General features: G+C 56.0%; 1 protein-coding gene across 1 annotated transcript in view; it reads right to left on the reverse strand.

Annotated features, from left to right (window-relative positions):
* LOC119095217 (E3 ubiquitin-protein ligase RBBP6) overlaps positions 1 to 16,267 on the reverse strand; it is a 30,533-nt gene that overhangs the window by 3,873 nt on the left and 10,393 nt on the right. Inside the window, exons 3-11 of the mRNA XM_037218085.1 lie at positions 15,415 to 15,472; positions 14,848 to 14,901; positions 14,454 to 14,539; positions 14,111 to 14,219; positions 13,414 to 13,532; positions 12,714 to 12,868; positions 11,956 to 12,076; positions 11,236 to 11,440; positions 10,844 to 10,881 (exon numbers count right to left, since the gene is read on the reverse strand). Coding sequence (XP_037073980.1) covers positions 10,844 to 10,881; positions 11,236 to 11,440; positions 11,956 to 12,076; positions 12,714 to 12,868; positions 13,414 to 13,532; positions 14,111 to 14,219; positions 14,454 to 14,539; positions 14,848 to 14,901; positions 15,415 to 15,472 — 945 coding nt within the window. The remainder of the gene's footprint in view (positions 1 to 10,843; positions 10,882 to 11,235; positions 11,441 to 11,955; positions 12,077 to 12,713; positions 12,869 to 13,413; positions 13,533 to 14,110; positions 14,220 to 14,453; positions 14,540 to 14,847; positions 14,902 to 15,414; positions 15,473 to 16,267) is intronic.

A 16,267-nucleotide genomic window follows, 5' to 3' on the forward strand; every position in this document is an offset into this window, starting at 1 on the left:
CGGCGGACCGACAATGCTACATTAATGGAGTCATGTATCGCAAATACATGCTCAAAAACAAAACAATACAATATTGTACTCAGAATTAAGCAAGGAACATGCCTTGTTGGATTTAAAGAAGCACGATGCATGGTCTTGGATGTGTGACGTTGTTAAGCTAAAACGCGATTATCTGAAAAGAAATTTTCGTTTGACTCGGCATAAGGTCAATTTTTTACCTAACAGCATACGAAGTAGTACCAATCGCGAGATCTCGTTGAGGCCAATCAACTGGTGTTTTGATAAAGTATGAAATACAATAGGATAATAACCATTTAAACGGAATGCAAATTGCATCCTCTCCACGATTGTGTATGTCTTGGTCGTTTAATAACATGTGTCTTGAAACGAACTTTCGGCCACGAAGCTTGATTACATAATAGAAATATAAACACTAATAACACCCGCACGCGCAATGACTGTGTCAATGGACCGCAGTTGTGGTAGTTTCCGGTGCTGTGAAAAGGTGAGCCACATCGGAGATGGCACGCATTGACTAGGCTTTCCGCTCGGGAAAACGCGAGAGGCTATTGCGTGCACAGATTGAGTGAATACAGGCTACAGGAATACAGGTTACGAGGCGAGACGGGTGATGATCGTAATAATAAGATTGTTTTTTTATGAACCAAGCCCGCTGCTACGGCCGTTGCTACGGCAGTAGCGCGCAGGATTTTCGCAAGTACGTTTTAGAATCACTTCAGGAAAGCCACGGGTCACGTACATTACCGCAGCGCTCATCCAAGATATCGGCAAATGTACGAACATTTGGCACGAACGGTGGCCGCCAGACCAGGTTTTCTGCAACTTCTAGAATGCATTAAAACTCTCGAGCCGGTGGGCACTTAGAGAGCAACATTTGGAAGCTGAATATTGATTAGTTTCCACTTAGCAAACAGGCCGTGTGGCTATTACAGATGTGTGCCTTACATTTACTTCGAGCCCTTTGTCTTACTTTAATTCATGACCTGATAGCTTGTTGGTGTTTCAATTTCACAATTAAGGCCTGTGATGAAAGTTGCTCAATGCACAGCTGACAACATGGCTAACGCATGTATTAATATTGACCGAACATTTCTACTTCAATTCGAATGCTTGTCATTCTCCTTGGAAAATCATCCTTCTGGGAGGCCGTTTTGAAAATGTTTAACAAATCTGCAATGCAAGATCCTCTGGAAGAAGACACAAACAATCCAGCATCCCTGGACTTATAAATCTACAAACAGACCTGCAACCGAAAAAAATGATGTATCCTTGAGCATTCCTCACAGGCCTTTGGCTTAAGTGAAGTTTTTACCCTGTGAATTTCAGGCATGACCCAAATCGGGCAGCACTCGATCATGACTCATCACTCACTCAAAAGTGATACGCTGTCGTACATAATACACCACAAATGCTTTATTTGGGCCACCAACTGCAGTGTCGCCACTACGAGGGCATATTTAGGTTATGGTTTCCGGTCCATTGACTTGGAACAACATTGGAAGCGCTGACGAAGATTTACTCGTGAAATATTGCCGGAACAAATGAATGGCTGCCTGTGCCCAAAAAATTCCAAGACCGCAATCACCACCCAACTCAAAAACAATTATGCGTCCTACAACTCCCCCCAAAACCTAACGATTCCTCACCAAATTTATGATAAGGATCCAAACCTCTAAAAAGGGTATCCATAATCTTCAGACGCATCCGGGAGCTCAGGAGACCACTCTACAAATGCCATAATGAGTCCAAGTTCCTGAAAACACCCGAGTCTTTGCCACAAGATCCACAAAACGTGATCCATTCCTGGTATTGACACGGTGTCTGGCTTCAGTCGGACGGTTGGGAAGACGAGCACAGACAATTTCTAATCCGCAACGACAAGCCGGCGGATGTCCTGTTTAGAAATGATAAAATGCAGCCGGCGTGACGCTGTTACTTATCACCCCACCTGTCCCGTGACGTGATGTGACCATATAATTTGTGAGATTGTACTGGATGCGACTCTGAGCCAAATACATCCGCCGGAAACTTAAACCTTAACAGCCGACTGGCGCAAATTACCACAGACCGCGTGCAGAAAGTCTTTGGAACATTCTAGAAGCTTGTAGTGAGCCGTGCTCCCCGTGGGCACCGCAAGCGCAGTTATTAACGCGTCTGCGTCAACCACTGCACATCTGGGAAACCGGGGGGCACGGGGTTCGACTCCTCGCGGTGCCCCGCTTCCCGTCAGAGAGGCAGGCGAAGCCATGTGGCCCCAGCAGCAATGCGTCGTAAAATTCCAGCGACGATCAGGCTCCCGTCGACAACAGCCGGCCGATTTCAGGCTGGTTGGTGTCTTTTTCCCAGCCCGCAGTGAACCCACCTCCATGTGCGGCGGGCACGAACGGCACGCTGCGCAACTTGGACCGCCCCGGTGCGAAAGTACACTTGCAATGACCGGTAATGACATTCAAAGGCACGGCCCCCATTAGGCGATGGTGAACATTCACGGATCGAAGAGGGCGGGGCTACCACACGGTCATTCGACATCGCTGCAAAACATCAAGATACTTTATTGTATGCATACGAAAAAAGGCAAGAGCTCACACGCGACCAGATAGGTATCTGTTTGTAGGAAGAACAAGATTCAAAGCGTGAGACGAGCGGTGACTAGCGTTATGAAATATGCAATTGATTACTTTACGAGTACTGCCGTTGAACATCAATAAATACCACAAAAACATTCATCAAACTTACAGCGCAAGTGGGACCAACCATAGCAAAACCATGCGAGCCACCTGAATACATCACAGCATACAGTTCAACAGAGCGTACAACACACGATACCTGCACCATGCTCAACACGTTAAACACGCGTCAAACACGATTTTTTAATACACCAGGTTCCGTGCGAAAGGTTCCGCGCGCCTCAAGCCAAACACGACGCAGTCGGTACAGTCTAGGACCACATCGCACATCGCCGAGAGCACCGATCAATAGCTCTAGACACGCAGACGCAGTTACACAACGCACAACGCATATGTGCTCCGGGAAAGGGCCACATTCCATCTGCTTTTATTGGTCAAAGCGCGATCGGGGGGCGATGCAAATGGAGCACATATGACCTCGGTATGTTGCTATGGCTGTCCGCCCAAGCACATCGCTATCAAAGCACTCTTACTGACGAGCACTGGGTATGCCCTTAACTTGAATACCTTCCCTAGCACTGAATGCCTCAATTGCGGATCTCCCCAGCGCACAGTGCTGCGAACTTTTGCCCTCCCCCTCCCCCACTCTCCCACTGCAGAACAGCCCGGTCATGCAAACTAGAAACGGAGGCACGCGCCTTCAGCGGAACGCGCCGGAGTGACCCGACTGCACTGCAACAGCGACAACGGACCGGTGTGGCGGAGACCAGCGGTGCCGGCCGGTCCAGCGGGCCGGCACTGCGTGCACACCGCGCCGGGCGGGCGGCGTGCGGCGCCGCCCTGCGCTGCCGCGTCGCGTCACACTACGCAGACCGAACGTTACGCGTCCGGGTCTGCACGGATCTCGCACGGTACTGGCTCAGGGGCACGGCCGTTTGTGCCTGTGTGAGGGGGGGGGGGAGGAGAGGGGGAGGAGGACCAGCTACGCCGAGCGGCGCGCCAGCGTCTCGCAGATACCCGTATCTCGCGGCGGCCGACGGCACTTACACCGACCGCCCATCTGTCAGCTGATAATTTGTACGGGGTAGTCGAGAAAAAAATCGCAAAACTGTCCGGAACGAGAAGCTTCGTGGCATCGCGATGATGGGATATCTACGTGTATCGTTGTGGAGGGGTAGCGATTACCACGTTGCCAAAACACACTCGAGCTTTTGCTGAAGCGCGATAACGTCTGTTTAATATTTTGTAAAAATCGTTTTGCTGCGCCTACGTCGTGCAAAGATCTTATAAAGCCCAAACAAACGTCACTCATACTAGAGGCACTATTCTCAATCGTTACTCGACAGAGACGGAGCTGATAAGAATCATCAAATCATTGCTAAAAAGTCCATCAGCCGTAGCATGTTGTTTTCATCGCTTAGATACACAAGGAGCTCCGCTCCCCGCCAATCACGCGCTATATATATGCCATCTGACTGCGTCTAAGGCAAGTAAGCCTCATGCTTGCCTATGCCCAAGGCCGATGAGTTCAGGGTTCTCATGCTGCGTTAGCGACCTTCAACACACCAGGACGCACGGGCTAAACGATATTTAAGCGTGAACATTGGCTGCATTGGCAGTACACAGCGTTCCAAGATGGGACTCTGAGTCACTCGTGACCTTAACCCCAGTTTGATAAAACCTTCGCCCTGATTGGGGAGGGGCCGATGCGACCCCCTAAGGCTTTATAACGATACCTCTCCGGCATGTCGTGTAATCGCGCCCAAATTTTAAAAGAGCCTAGGGGCATCCACTGCGCGCGTTTCGACACCGAAAACATGTCCCTAGCATTCATGATTTTGAGGAACACGGCGCGGCGACCTACGACCTGCACGACCTGCGCGTGTGGTGAGCAGCAGCCGATGACGCCGTGGAACGCGCGCGGCGGACGTTGATTTTTCAATTAACGGAGCCATACATCCAATATGTGGTCAAAACACGCATGGCGATGGCTGCAGTTGTTTTCGACGTCTGAGGTCACTTTGAGCCCTCAACGCCAGAACGCACAAACCTTTACACCATGGTACTCAGAATTGGACAACGAGCACGCCCGTTTTGTTTTGTTTTTTTGTTGCTTAAATGCAAAGCCTCGGGCATGTTAGCATGCCAAACTGGGAAAATACGATGTTCCCGACAACTTTAGTTTAAACCTGTCATTATGGGTAAATTACTGACCTAGCAAAATACGGCATGTTACCAATGGCGAGACCCGCTGAGATCAATCCAATAGCGTCCTGCTAGGCTACACTTTCTTAGTTTTGAAACAGCAGGGGGAGGGGGTCGCATAAACCCTTCCCGCTATCATCTGCGCTATGAATTCCGCGAACGAGAGCGAGGGGTCCAAATCGCGTAACCCAACTTACACTATTCCCGAAGCCGCGCACAGCCAACGTCTTAAACCACGTAACATCGAGCCTACGTCAGTTACTGAAGATGGTTTCAACCATCGTGGCCCGAGAAAATGATAATAGTGCCCTACGACAGTATCCCTCCCCCCAACGAGACAAAGCGAGAAAGCTGGTGGAAACTTGGGCCCCCTTTCTTTGAGAGGGGGCCCAAGTCTCCTTGGCATGTGGCATGTCTCCTTCAAACAAGGGGAAGAGCCTAATTTTTTGTATTCCAGGAACAGGTTTGGGCATGTCCGTTCAGCCCTCTAGACCTGTTTCGCGAGTGCAGACCTCACCAGCTACAGAATCATGTAATGCTAAAAAAGTTTGATTTTCGGGGAATTTGACCCTTGAGTTGGTGTAATGCGGTCAATTCATGATGACTTGGGCTTTGGGACACACCGACTACGTTGGTCATATGGCGCCCATGTAATGCGATTAACTAATGGCCAAACACATATCAGCTGTCATTCGCATGATCTCACTGATACAAGTCCACTGCATGTTTTCCGCCAGTTTTATCTTTCTTGATTGAGAAACGGCGGGGGCCACCCAGCCAATCCGTAACGGAAGTAGGGCCATCCCGGAACGGCGGGGGCTACCCCGTCAATCCGTAACGGAAGTGGGGCCACCCCGTAACGGCGGGGGCCACCCCGTCAATCCGTAACGGAAGACGGCAAGTCGGGGCGACGGTTAAGTAGTCGATATAAACAGTGCTTGCATCATAACGTCGTTTAACCAGTTCCCCTAGCACGTTAAGGCTGCTAACTAAACATAAGCACTCCTGTAATTCTGTCTAAAAACTAGGCAAATGTTTCTTCTAGTAAGCATTTCCAATGCTTTCCTGGTCCACTAGTCTGATTTCCGAACCGTTCGCCATCAACAGTGTGTTGTGATAAACGGACGTATTGCGCGTTGATAACGTGCTGGGGAGCACACATAGGTCAGGCGCGCGGCTGGACCAGCGATTGCATAGCAGAGGTAGGTACTCACAGTCCAATAACACTACGTTCTGAATTACCAACCATTCCTGCTGACGGCAATTATGGGTTTGAGTCGATTAGTTACTGGCGTCCAGCTCTTTAACTCATGCTAAGTAACGAGTCATATCATGTATGCCAGCATTTATATATATATATATATATATATATATATATATACACGTCTTATTTTCTTAAAAAGCCGGCGTCGGGCGTGCAGCCGACTCCACCGCTTGAACGCCTAGCTGGACACGGAGTCGTTATCGCCCCCGCGCGCGGCCAGTCGACTCAACCGACTCCAGCATCGGTCCGCCTCAGAACAAGCGCATCCGATTAAAATTATCGCAAGACTGAACGACTGGCGCAAGGGAATTGCCATGGCAACTGCCCCCGGCCACGCAAGTATTCAGGCGAATTTGATCACATACCAGCGCTTCTGATCACATACCGCCTTAACTTCAATGCTATTTCCAACCTTAGGCGCGAGCGCAAACCGCTCGCCCCGCTACCCCATCCCCAGGAAGACGGAAAGCGCCCAATGCTGATGATGCTGCTATTTGTGTTTACGGATGCTTCCCCCGCCCACCACCCCTGTGCTCCAAGGACCGGCCACCGCCCACTCCATTTACTTTATGACAAAAACGGCGAGTCCAGGCGGAAGTTCGGCGTTCAAAACATCAGTCGCGCCCTGAATGGACTTTGAACACCTGGACTGAGTCCAGACGCCTGCCGCAGCTGCAAGGAGAAAGGTACCTGCTCGTTCTCGATTTTATCTCTACAATATCAGCACTTTAGCTGATTACCACCTTTATTACGCCAAAACAAAGGGACGTTTACAAAAGGAAGCTTATAAACGCTCATTTAGGGAGTGAAATCTGCTACATTTTGGTCTTAATCAGAACCCTTTTCAACCAGGCCCTTCATTGTGCTCCCTATGACGACGTTCGGAATACGTCCTTTCGAAAACCATTCCCTCTTCGAGGATCAAAAACCCCTAGCTATGCGCTTGACGGCTTCCAGCTTGAAGAGTCTTAAGACCGCATCACCAGCGACGGCGACACATAAAAGGCGAGAGGGGCCATGATTACGCGACAGCAGCCTCGCGCGGCGGCCGCGGTAGCCGCGCGCTTCAGAACGATTCGTTGCAGTGCGACTCCACGAGCCGTACGACGGGAGGAGTTTGAATTTTTCGCTCCACAAGGTTTGTTCCACGCATCTTGTTGTGGTGAAACTAAGCGCTAGAAGCATTTCCGGTGTGATGGATCTGACTAGTCTCGTTCTCTTCTTACCATCCAAGGTGAACCCTTCAATAAAGTAAATATCACGTCGGGAGTAATCTCACTGAAGTCTGCGAATCGTGACAGCGCCTGATGTGACCAACTTTGTTGCAGCTTGCTCACCGGGCTTCCCAAAGAATTTCGCACGCATTCAATCAGCTGTTCCCTACATCATGTTCTCCTAACATGGACCGCCTGGTTTCAACCTCACCCAAACCATGCGTGCTATCTATCCCCTATCTCGACGGCACGACAGGACCGTGTTTTGGCGTCGAAAGTACACCTAATAAGCACTACGGGAAAAAGACGCATTTGTTTCCCGCGCAACTCTATTCACCATCTTAAACCTGTCAGCTCTTGCTTTCAAACCACCTGTGCCACCAGGCATACCAAATATATACATACCAAAGACATCACCCGTGCGCAGTCGGTCAGCGCGTCGCAACGGCCTCACTCCGACCCCGACCGGACGTCAGTTCAGCGGCGGCCAAACGCCAGTTTAGTGGTAACCAGAAGAACTGTTTACTTCAGTGGTGACAAAGTGCCAGGGGAGTTCCGGCTTACGGGAACCAGGTGTGGTGACCAGGTGTCAGGTGAGTTGCGGCGTACGGGAGTCAAGTGATAACTAGGTGTCAGGTGAGCTGCGGCTTACGGGAGTCAAGTGGTGATTGGGTGTCAGGCGGCTTGCGGCTCACGGGGGACAAGTGGTGGGGTGTCAGGTGAGTTGTGGCTTAAGGGAGTCAAGTGGTGACCAGGTGTCAGGTCAGCTGCGTCTTACAGGAGTCAAATGGTGCCAACGTGTCAGGTGAGTTACGGCTTACGAAAGTCAAGTCGTAACTAGGTGTCACTTGAGTAATTTTTTTAAAATAAATTTGGTCCGAATCCTTTGAATGGATGGATTTCTGGGATCAGCGCTCACGCTAAGCAGTGCTTGTCGTGTGAGCCCTGACCCCCACCATCCGATCGCGCAGTTCCAGGCAACGGCAGAATTTAGTTGCGAAAGCTTTACGTGCCGCAATGCTCGGTACGGTCCGTCCTGCCCTCTGACGTCAACTGACCTTTAGCGCGACCGCTGCCACCGACCATACCTGCCAAGGGCAAATAGCGAGCGCCCTAAAGCGACTCGAACCCATCCCGCCACGGATGGGTGGGTCGGAATGCAGACGCTCTAACCAACTGAGCCACCGGGACGGACAGATGGGGTTGTAATGCCTGGGGTTCGGGTAATGCGGCGTCGGCGTCCGCAGGGCGCGCACTACCAGTTCACTAGAAACTGAGTTCGAGACATTAAAATTACGTAAGATATGAAGTGCATTTGTGAGGAACATTATGCACATAGGTATGACAATAGCAATAGCATTCTCCATTGTAGAAAAACCGGGCGAATAGAAAGATAAACGTGTTGATATTTCGGCAACATGCCTTCATCGAAACATCTAATAGAGTTAATTCCCCCCGCCCATCCCATTCGATTTTGCTTTTTTAACAGCGAGCCACTGTTTTTACGGGTCACCAACATTAAGGGGATTAAACAAGGAACGATTGCTAGCCATTACTACAATAGTGCACATCTTAGAATTAGAATGCGCGAAAAATACGTGTACATGCAAGCGCATTCAAGCAAATAAGCATAACGCATCACGCTTCATTCAAACATGCAACCGATTTCACGCAAACGGGCAGTGCGCATCATGCATTAACTATACATGCAAACGATTTCAATCAAACAGGCACCGCGCATCGCGCGTCAGGCATCATTCACGCACGTTAACTATTTTGCATAAACACGCATCACACATCAAGGGGCACCACGTGCGCCCAATAGGCAGCGATAAGCCCTGTACTTTAAATCCTCGTCATAGTTTTTTATAACAATAGATTCTCTTATATTCTTGTATGGATGGTCCCGTGCCCTGTAAATGACATTTAGCTCCAAAAGGGGCAAACGATCGATACGCACCTGGATTTCAGCCACCAACTTTGAATTTACTTCTTATAATAGTTTCGATAGCATGTTGTCAAAAGGTCACGGCATCCATCTTTCCATCCTCCTGTTATTTTTTACGAGGAATAAAGCTATTAATACTGTCTTATCTGAGTTCGAGTGATAGACTTTCCAATTGGCGACTGCGTCTTTTGATTACTGACTGCGCGATGAGTGTTGGCTGAGCTCGAGTGACACCTGAGTCTCGGAGCGGCGACCGTGTCTGCTGAGTCCTGATACGAACCGATTACCAACTGCGCCCGAGTGACAGCTGAGCTCGAGTGACGCCCGGCGTTGCTTGCGGATAAAGTAAACGGCACCGGAGGCGGCGGCGGCGGCGGCGACAGCGGCGAGACGGCGGCGAGCGGGCGCACTCCCCGGGCCGGCGACCGCAAACACGTCACAGTCGTGCGTTTATTGGCTTTGTACCGGGCGGGCGGCGCCCACCCACGGCGCCAACCCACAGCTCGTATTGCACAGACATCGCGACGAGCGCGGATCAATACACATATAAACACACCCACACGATCAATACGATCATGATCGGCACCGGCGTCTGCGCCCTGAAACGTGACTAAGCTACGCTACACAGCCATAGAGTAACCACCCGCGGAGCACAGCTCATTGGAACGGCTGACTAGATCTAACTACTGATCCACAAGCCCGCCCTGGCACCGTGCATATATTGTCGTCAATATCCGTTGCTAAACGCACTATACGTATCAAAAGGTGGCGAATGCGACGTTCGGCTCCGGCATAAACCTTATCCAAGCTGCATCCGGCTCCGCACGAGCTTGCCAGCGTGGTGCCGGTGCCTACTCACGCGCTGGGTACTGACCGAGGCCGGGGCCGGGGCCGGGGCCGGCGCCGGCGCCGGGCGAGGCGGCCGCCGACGGCGAGGGCGACGGGGACGAGGCGCCGCTGTCGCCCACGATCCGAGACGGTGAGATAAGCGCCGAGCACGAGTCGGCCGCGCCGTCCGCGGACCCCTCTGTCGGGGCGACGCGCCATCAGGACACAGGGACGGGACGGGACGGGACGGGACGGGACGGGACGGGTCAGGTCAAGTCAGGTCAGTCAGGTCAGGTCAGGTCAGGTCAGGTCAGGTCAGGACAGGACAGGACACGGCCAATGGTCAGGACGCCGCGATGGCCGCGACGGCCCACGTGGACAGGAACGGACAAGACGCCGCCGGCCCCAGCCGCCTCGCCCCGTTGTCGACGCAGGCCGGCTCACCCTGCCAGCGCGCACCCGCCGGCAGAGGCGGAGGCGGCGGCGACGGCGACGGGCGGCGCACGGTGCCGCGGAGACGCCGGCGACACGGTTACCTGAGCGAGGAGGCGAGTGTTGCTGCGACGACGACGGTGGCGGCGGCGGCGGCGGCGGCGGCGGTGAGCGGGCGCCGCGGGGCTGGCCGCGCCGCGCTGCCGTCTGGCCGGGCGGCGGCGAGGGCGCGCGCGCCGGCGGCGATCCGGCCGGCGAAGCGGGCCGCTCGCGCTCCGGCCGGCCCGGCCGCGCCGCCGGCGACGGCGACGGTGAACGGGGCTGCGACCGCGCAGGGGACACCTGCCGACGACGAGGCCACCGTCAGCCAGACGCCCGGGCGCCAACTTGCACTAGCTGCCCTATCCACCAGCAGGTCATTTCTCATCCGCATGTATCGACGGCGAGTGCGCAAAAGTATCCGAGCTTCCACCTATCCGAGAGCAAAACTGGTAAGCCTCGGCATTCCTACTTTCACCATTCCGCCAAAGCGTTCGGTGAGCCCGTGCCACCAGCTGGGCCAGTGCCGGAGCGGCCGGAGCGGCCGGAGCGGCCGGTGCGGCCGGTGCGGCCGGTGTGGCCGGTGCGGCCGGTGCGGCCGGAGCGGCCGGTGCGACCCACCAGTCTGGCCACGGGCTGTCGACATGACCATCTCACCTGTGCCGGCTCCTGAGGCGGCGTCGGGACGCTGGGCGCTGGCGGGGCCGCCTCCTGCACCGGCGGCGGCGGCGGTGGCGGAGGCGTGGCCACCGCCGGTGGCGAAGCGCGGACAGGCGGCGGCGGCGGCGGCGGCGCCGGTGGGGCGGCAGCCGCCACCACCTCCCGCTCACGGGCAGCCAGCTCCCAGTAGTCCGTCTCCTTCCTGTGGGCAGAGCGACGGGCGTCACGCACGCCGCCCGGCTCACTGACAATCTCTCCAATGCACTCCAATCTTCCCCCACCCTCCAACACCTACCCCTCCCCTTCCCCCATGCACACCAACACACACACGCGCACACACGTACGAACAAGAGGTGTAATAAGCTGACAGTGCAAACATTTTGGGGATCTTACATGGCTATGTGCGAGGAGCTCTTATGCAATACTTGCAACGCCTTCCGGTGCATCAAAAACACTGACTCTGGATAAAAATGTGATGCAGGCTTAAGTGAGCCAAACAGGCTAATGCCATCCAACAACGTACCGGCTCAAGAAACAACAAGGCCTTCACCACTTCATCCCAGCTAGCTCAAGCCAACAGCGCCGGTCAAAAACCGGGCGGCGCGAGTTCCCAACCCCGTCCGCGATCCGCTCGTCCCTCCACCGCCCGCCTTGCCCCACTTCCCAGCGGGGCGGTGACGCTGGCGCCGACCGCGCGCCCGCCCGGGCGGCACTCACTCGAACTTGACGACGCGCTTGCGGATGAAGCGGTTGGGGATGATGTTGTCGGGCGACACGTCCGGCTGGTGGCAGGACGGGCACTCGCTGTTCTCCGATTCGACCAGCGCCGTCCGCAGGCCTGCGCGGAGCCGGAGGACACGAGGCGTCAGACGGCGCGCCGCTCCCGCACAGGTTCCGGGACAATTTGACGCCCAACTTAATGCAGCGGCTTCGCTCAGCGCATGCACGCACGAATGCAGCTTTACTCTCTGAACTGCCGCCGTTCCCCTCAAAATTGCGTCGGCCTGTGTATCGCACTGCCGACTTCGCATAACCTTCCCCCCCCCCCCCCCCCTGGCAATGGGTCCGCGTGCACGCAAGATCCGCCTCCAGTCCGGGATTCCAAACGAACTCGCTCCAGCGACCCATCACAACACACAGCCACGACTTTCCAAACATCCGGCGCCGTACTAATACGATGCCAAAGCGGACACCCATCATCCGACAGTGCACATCAGAACATAAAACCTTCTCTCTTCTTGCACCAAGTGACGGACTTCACCAGCCCATTGAGCGCATCAATCGGCCTCCCCTCCCCCTTGAAGAACATTCTCAGTCTTTCCGACAACTCTAATTCTTGCAGCGCGTGTCATCGCCTCACTGAAGGCCACCACCGGCCGCCTGCCGCCCGGCAACAATCACTGCCGCCTCCCCGGAGACGCCCTCTCCGTCCCGCCACACAGCGGCGCACGTGCGCGCGTGCGCAGCCCACTCACACTCGTCGCAGAAGTTCTCGCCGCAGCAGGGCGAGGTGACGGCCTCGCGGATCAGGTCGCGGCACAGCGTGCAGCGCAGGTCGTCCGGCACCGGTGGCCGCGTGCTCGGCGGCGGCGTGTCCATCCGCCCCTGCTGCTTGTCGTTGTAGGTCGAGCTGGCGGCGGCGCGCGGCCACGGTCAGACGCGGCGCCACGCGCACACCGTCACCACCACCACTACCATCACACACCCGCCGCCAGACAACACGTCCTTGCTTTTTATTAAATGGAAACGTGACGCGCGCCGTAACGTTTAACATTAATATGCAACATTTCTGGAACGCCAGCGAATGCACTGGTCACATCAGCGGGGCCATTGCGCAACCAGGATTCGAACGCGTGTCCCCCAGGTGGGAGCCCGACGCGCTAACCAACCGGCCATCACGCTCCACAAAATATGACACCGGCATCGGTACGCGACGGCTAGTGCGACATTCGATCTGGGTCTAGATCTGGAAACTCTGCGCAGAAAATCGCGGCGGAGGGCCAATCGAGTCTAGGTAAACTAGGCGACTAACATGCAAAGCACTTTCGAGCGCATCTGACGCCAGATTCGCTTCACTCGCGCGGCGCGTTGCGGCATCCACGCGACCGCGTGACGGCCAGGGGGCCGACCACATCGCCCCAGGCCCACTCGGCCCGCATGGGCACGCTCACTCACTAGTCCACCCGGTGGACGGCCAGGCTGCCGTCGGGCGCGATCATGGCGCCCGGCACCTTGGGGTCGTCCACGCGCACCATGAAGCTGCGAGGGATGCCGGTCGCCTTCTTCACCTCCGCCTGGCGGGCGCGGGGCGGGGCGCGGGTCAGCACGGACGGCAGGGCCGGCGGCGGCGCTCGCCGCATCGCCCGGCGCGGGAGGCACGCACAGCGCCCGGCCGACAAGCGCTATCGATCCCTCGCCGCGCACGTCACGGTGCACGCGTGTGTCTCACTGGCTTTGTGACCTGTGAAAACAGCAGCGCACCTGGCGCGCCCACTCTGAACTACCGTCAACGTTCGCGGGTTCGGTGAACGCTTAGGGCCGCGGCCCCGGCGACCCTATCCAGACTGCCAAAGGCTACGACGCGGGCAGCGACAGCGCCAATTGAAACCATCCGTTCCATTCCGAGCGCGCAAGGGGTACTTGGAATGTCGAGATGTTGAGAATTGTGCGCACGGTGTGAACGAATCAGATGCTATCTATAACAAATGAGAAGCCTTTACGCGGGACTATAGCTACAAGTGTATGCAACGCACTGACTCAGAAGAAACCGATCGAATGTGTACGCTTCCCCCTCCCCGCCAGCTCCAACGCATGCCAAAGCACACACAGAGTCCAACCCCGCCGCGGCGCACGGCCGCGTCGGCTCACTCACGGCGGCCAGCGGGCAGTTCTGGGCATAGTGGCCGAAGTTGAAGCAGCGGTAGCACTTGTGGCTGCTGGGCGCCGGCGTCAGCAAGTGCTGGCCCTTGTACTTGACGTACCTGCCGACAGGGACGAGCGGTCACCGGCAGCCGGCACGGGCCGCCGCGCCGCGCCCCGGACAGCTGACCGCCTCTGCTGCTCCGCCGGGCCCCGCTCCACACTGCCAGCGCCGGCCTCACTCCACACTCCGCCGCTCAAGCTCCGAAGCTTCGGCACTGGTCTGCGTCTCGCGCCCCTGCCCGGCCGGCGGGCCAGCCCTGACCCCGCCCCTGCCCCCGCCCCGGCTCACTCACCGGGACGGGTCGTACTGGCTGGTCGACTGCGACATCATGTGCTTGATCTTGTCCTCCTCCGAGCCGCCGATCTTGGTCAGGTCGCTCTGCGGACGACGACGGGGGGACGTCAGGTTTGTCACCGGTCGCCGCCTAGCCACCTCTCCATCACCCACCTTCCGGCAGCCTCTGGAACTGGACTGCCACTGGCACGGCTCACCGGCCACTCACGCGCCGTTTCCGCGTCCCATCACGCACCCTCTCAGTGCGGCGTGACACACGGCTCACGAACCCACCCACGTAGCGCCAACCGGTCATCGCGGAGCGACCGGCCCTGCCCGTCACAGCGGCGGACCGTCACCACAGGTGAGCCCCCGGCGCCCGCGCTGGCAGCCCAGGACCGTGCGGTGCTCACCCCAGCGAAGACGGACGATCCGGAGACGGCTTCCACTGACGCCACCGGCGGCGGCTGCGACAGAGCGACTCGCGTCAGTCGATTCAGTGCACATCAATAGCATGCGGCCCGACATCACCGGTCCGTTCAGAGAGCTCCACAACGCAGAAGACCCGCAACTGGAGACCGGCGTAGCCAGGCTTCGCGGAACAACGGCCGCAGCCGCTTTGTCACGGGGTTGCGGCATTAAGGAACGCTGACAAGGGTCATCAACAGCCGCGGCCGGCTTTACTGGCGGCAGTGCAGGGACCGAACCACTCACAGCAGCCGCCGCCGGCTCAAGCGGCGGGAGCGCAGGGGCCGAGCTCTTTACACCAACCAGTTATCGACGGCGAAGCCGCACCCGTTCAATGCATAACTGGCAATGCTTCGGGCGGCGGAGGCGGGTCTTTACGAAGCGGCAATATCAACTGGCGCATCGCGCACGCATAAATATAGCGCATCAAAGCGATCCACGTTCACACAGTCATTATGTGAAACGTTCGGTGAGCCGGTGACGGCGAGCCCCCTGGCCAGTACTGCACTCACCAGCACGGAAGCGGCGAACGACGGCGTGATGGTGGCCATCTTGGGGGCGTTCGGATCCCTGAAACGGCAGCACCCAGATCAGCGGCGCGCCGCCAGTGTGGGTTTCGCGCCAGACCGGCCCGCTGCCTGCAGTCACGTTCCCAGGCGGGCAACGAGCGGCTAGTGACGTCGGGAAGATCGAGTTCGGCCTCAGACGCCAGCAGAATCCTGGTCTCGATCACTAACATCATAACTGGGCAGCTCATTTTTTCGGACCGCAACTAATTCACATGTGGGCATTGTGCAAGACGAGTGACCAGCTTGATTCAGTGTCAAAAACGACCGATGGACAGCGATTCACACCAACTCTGCAATTCAGCTGGCGAGCATGCAACAAATCCGTCGTAGCCACACCAGGTACGCCATAATCGTACTAGTCACAAACATCTGAAAGCGGTAATAGCCCAACATCTTCCGTCGCTAATCGCCTTCTGCCCAATTAAATACACAGCTAGTAGCCGCAGAGGCTGGAACGGCGCCGATCAATGCCGTGTTCAAACCCTAACCCACGACTTAAAGCGACCGACACGAGTGAGGAGCGGCCCTGCACGACTCTCTATCGGCATACGATAAGCCGGTGCTATCTGACGCTACGTTATAGACCGCACAAGTCCATGGCGCGGTACGCTAGCATTAATGCAGGATGGCAGTCAACGAACTCAACTGGTGTTGTTTACTGGGGCTGCTTTGTTTACTGGGTCAGAGCGCGTGTCCATTACAATGGTCATTTCGCGCCGATTAAGACGAACTCAACCACTCACGACGCAAACCTTCTCCGTCTGTCAACCACCAGAACACAAACTTTTTCAGTCTG

Source organism: Pollicipes pollicipes, unplaced genomic scaffold (genome assembly GCF_011947565.3).
Source record: "Pollicipes pollicipes isolate AB1234 unplaced genomic scaffold, Ppol_2.1 Scaffold_4219;HRSCAF=4965_pilon_pilon_pilon, whole genome shotgun sequence".
In the NCBI taxonomy this organism is placed as follows: Eukaryota; Metazoa; Arthropoda; class Thecostraca; order Pollicipedomorpha; family Pollicipedidae; genus Pollicipes; species Pollicipes pollicipes.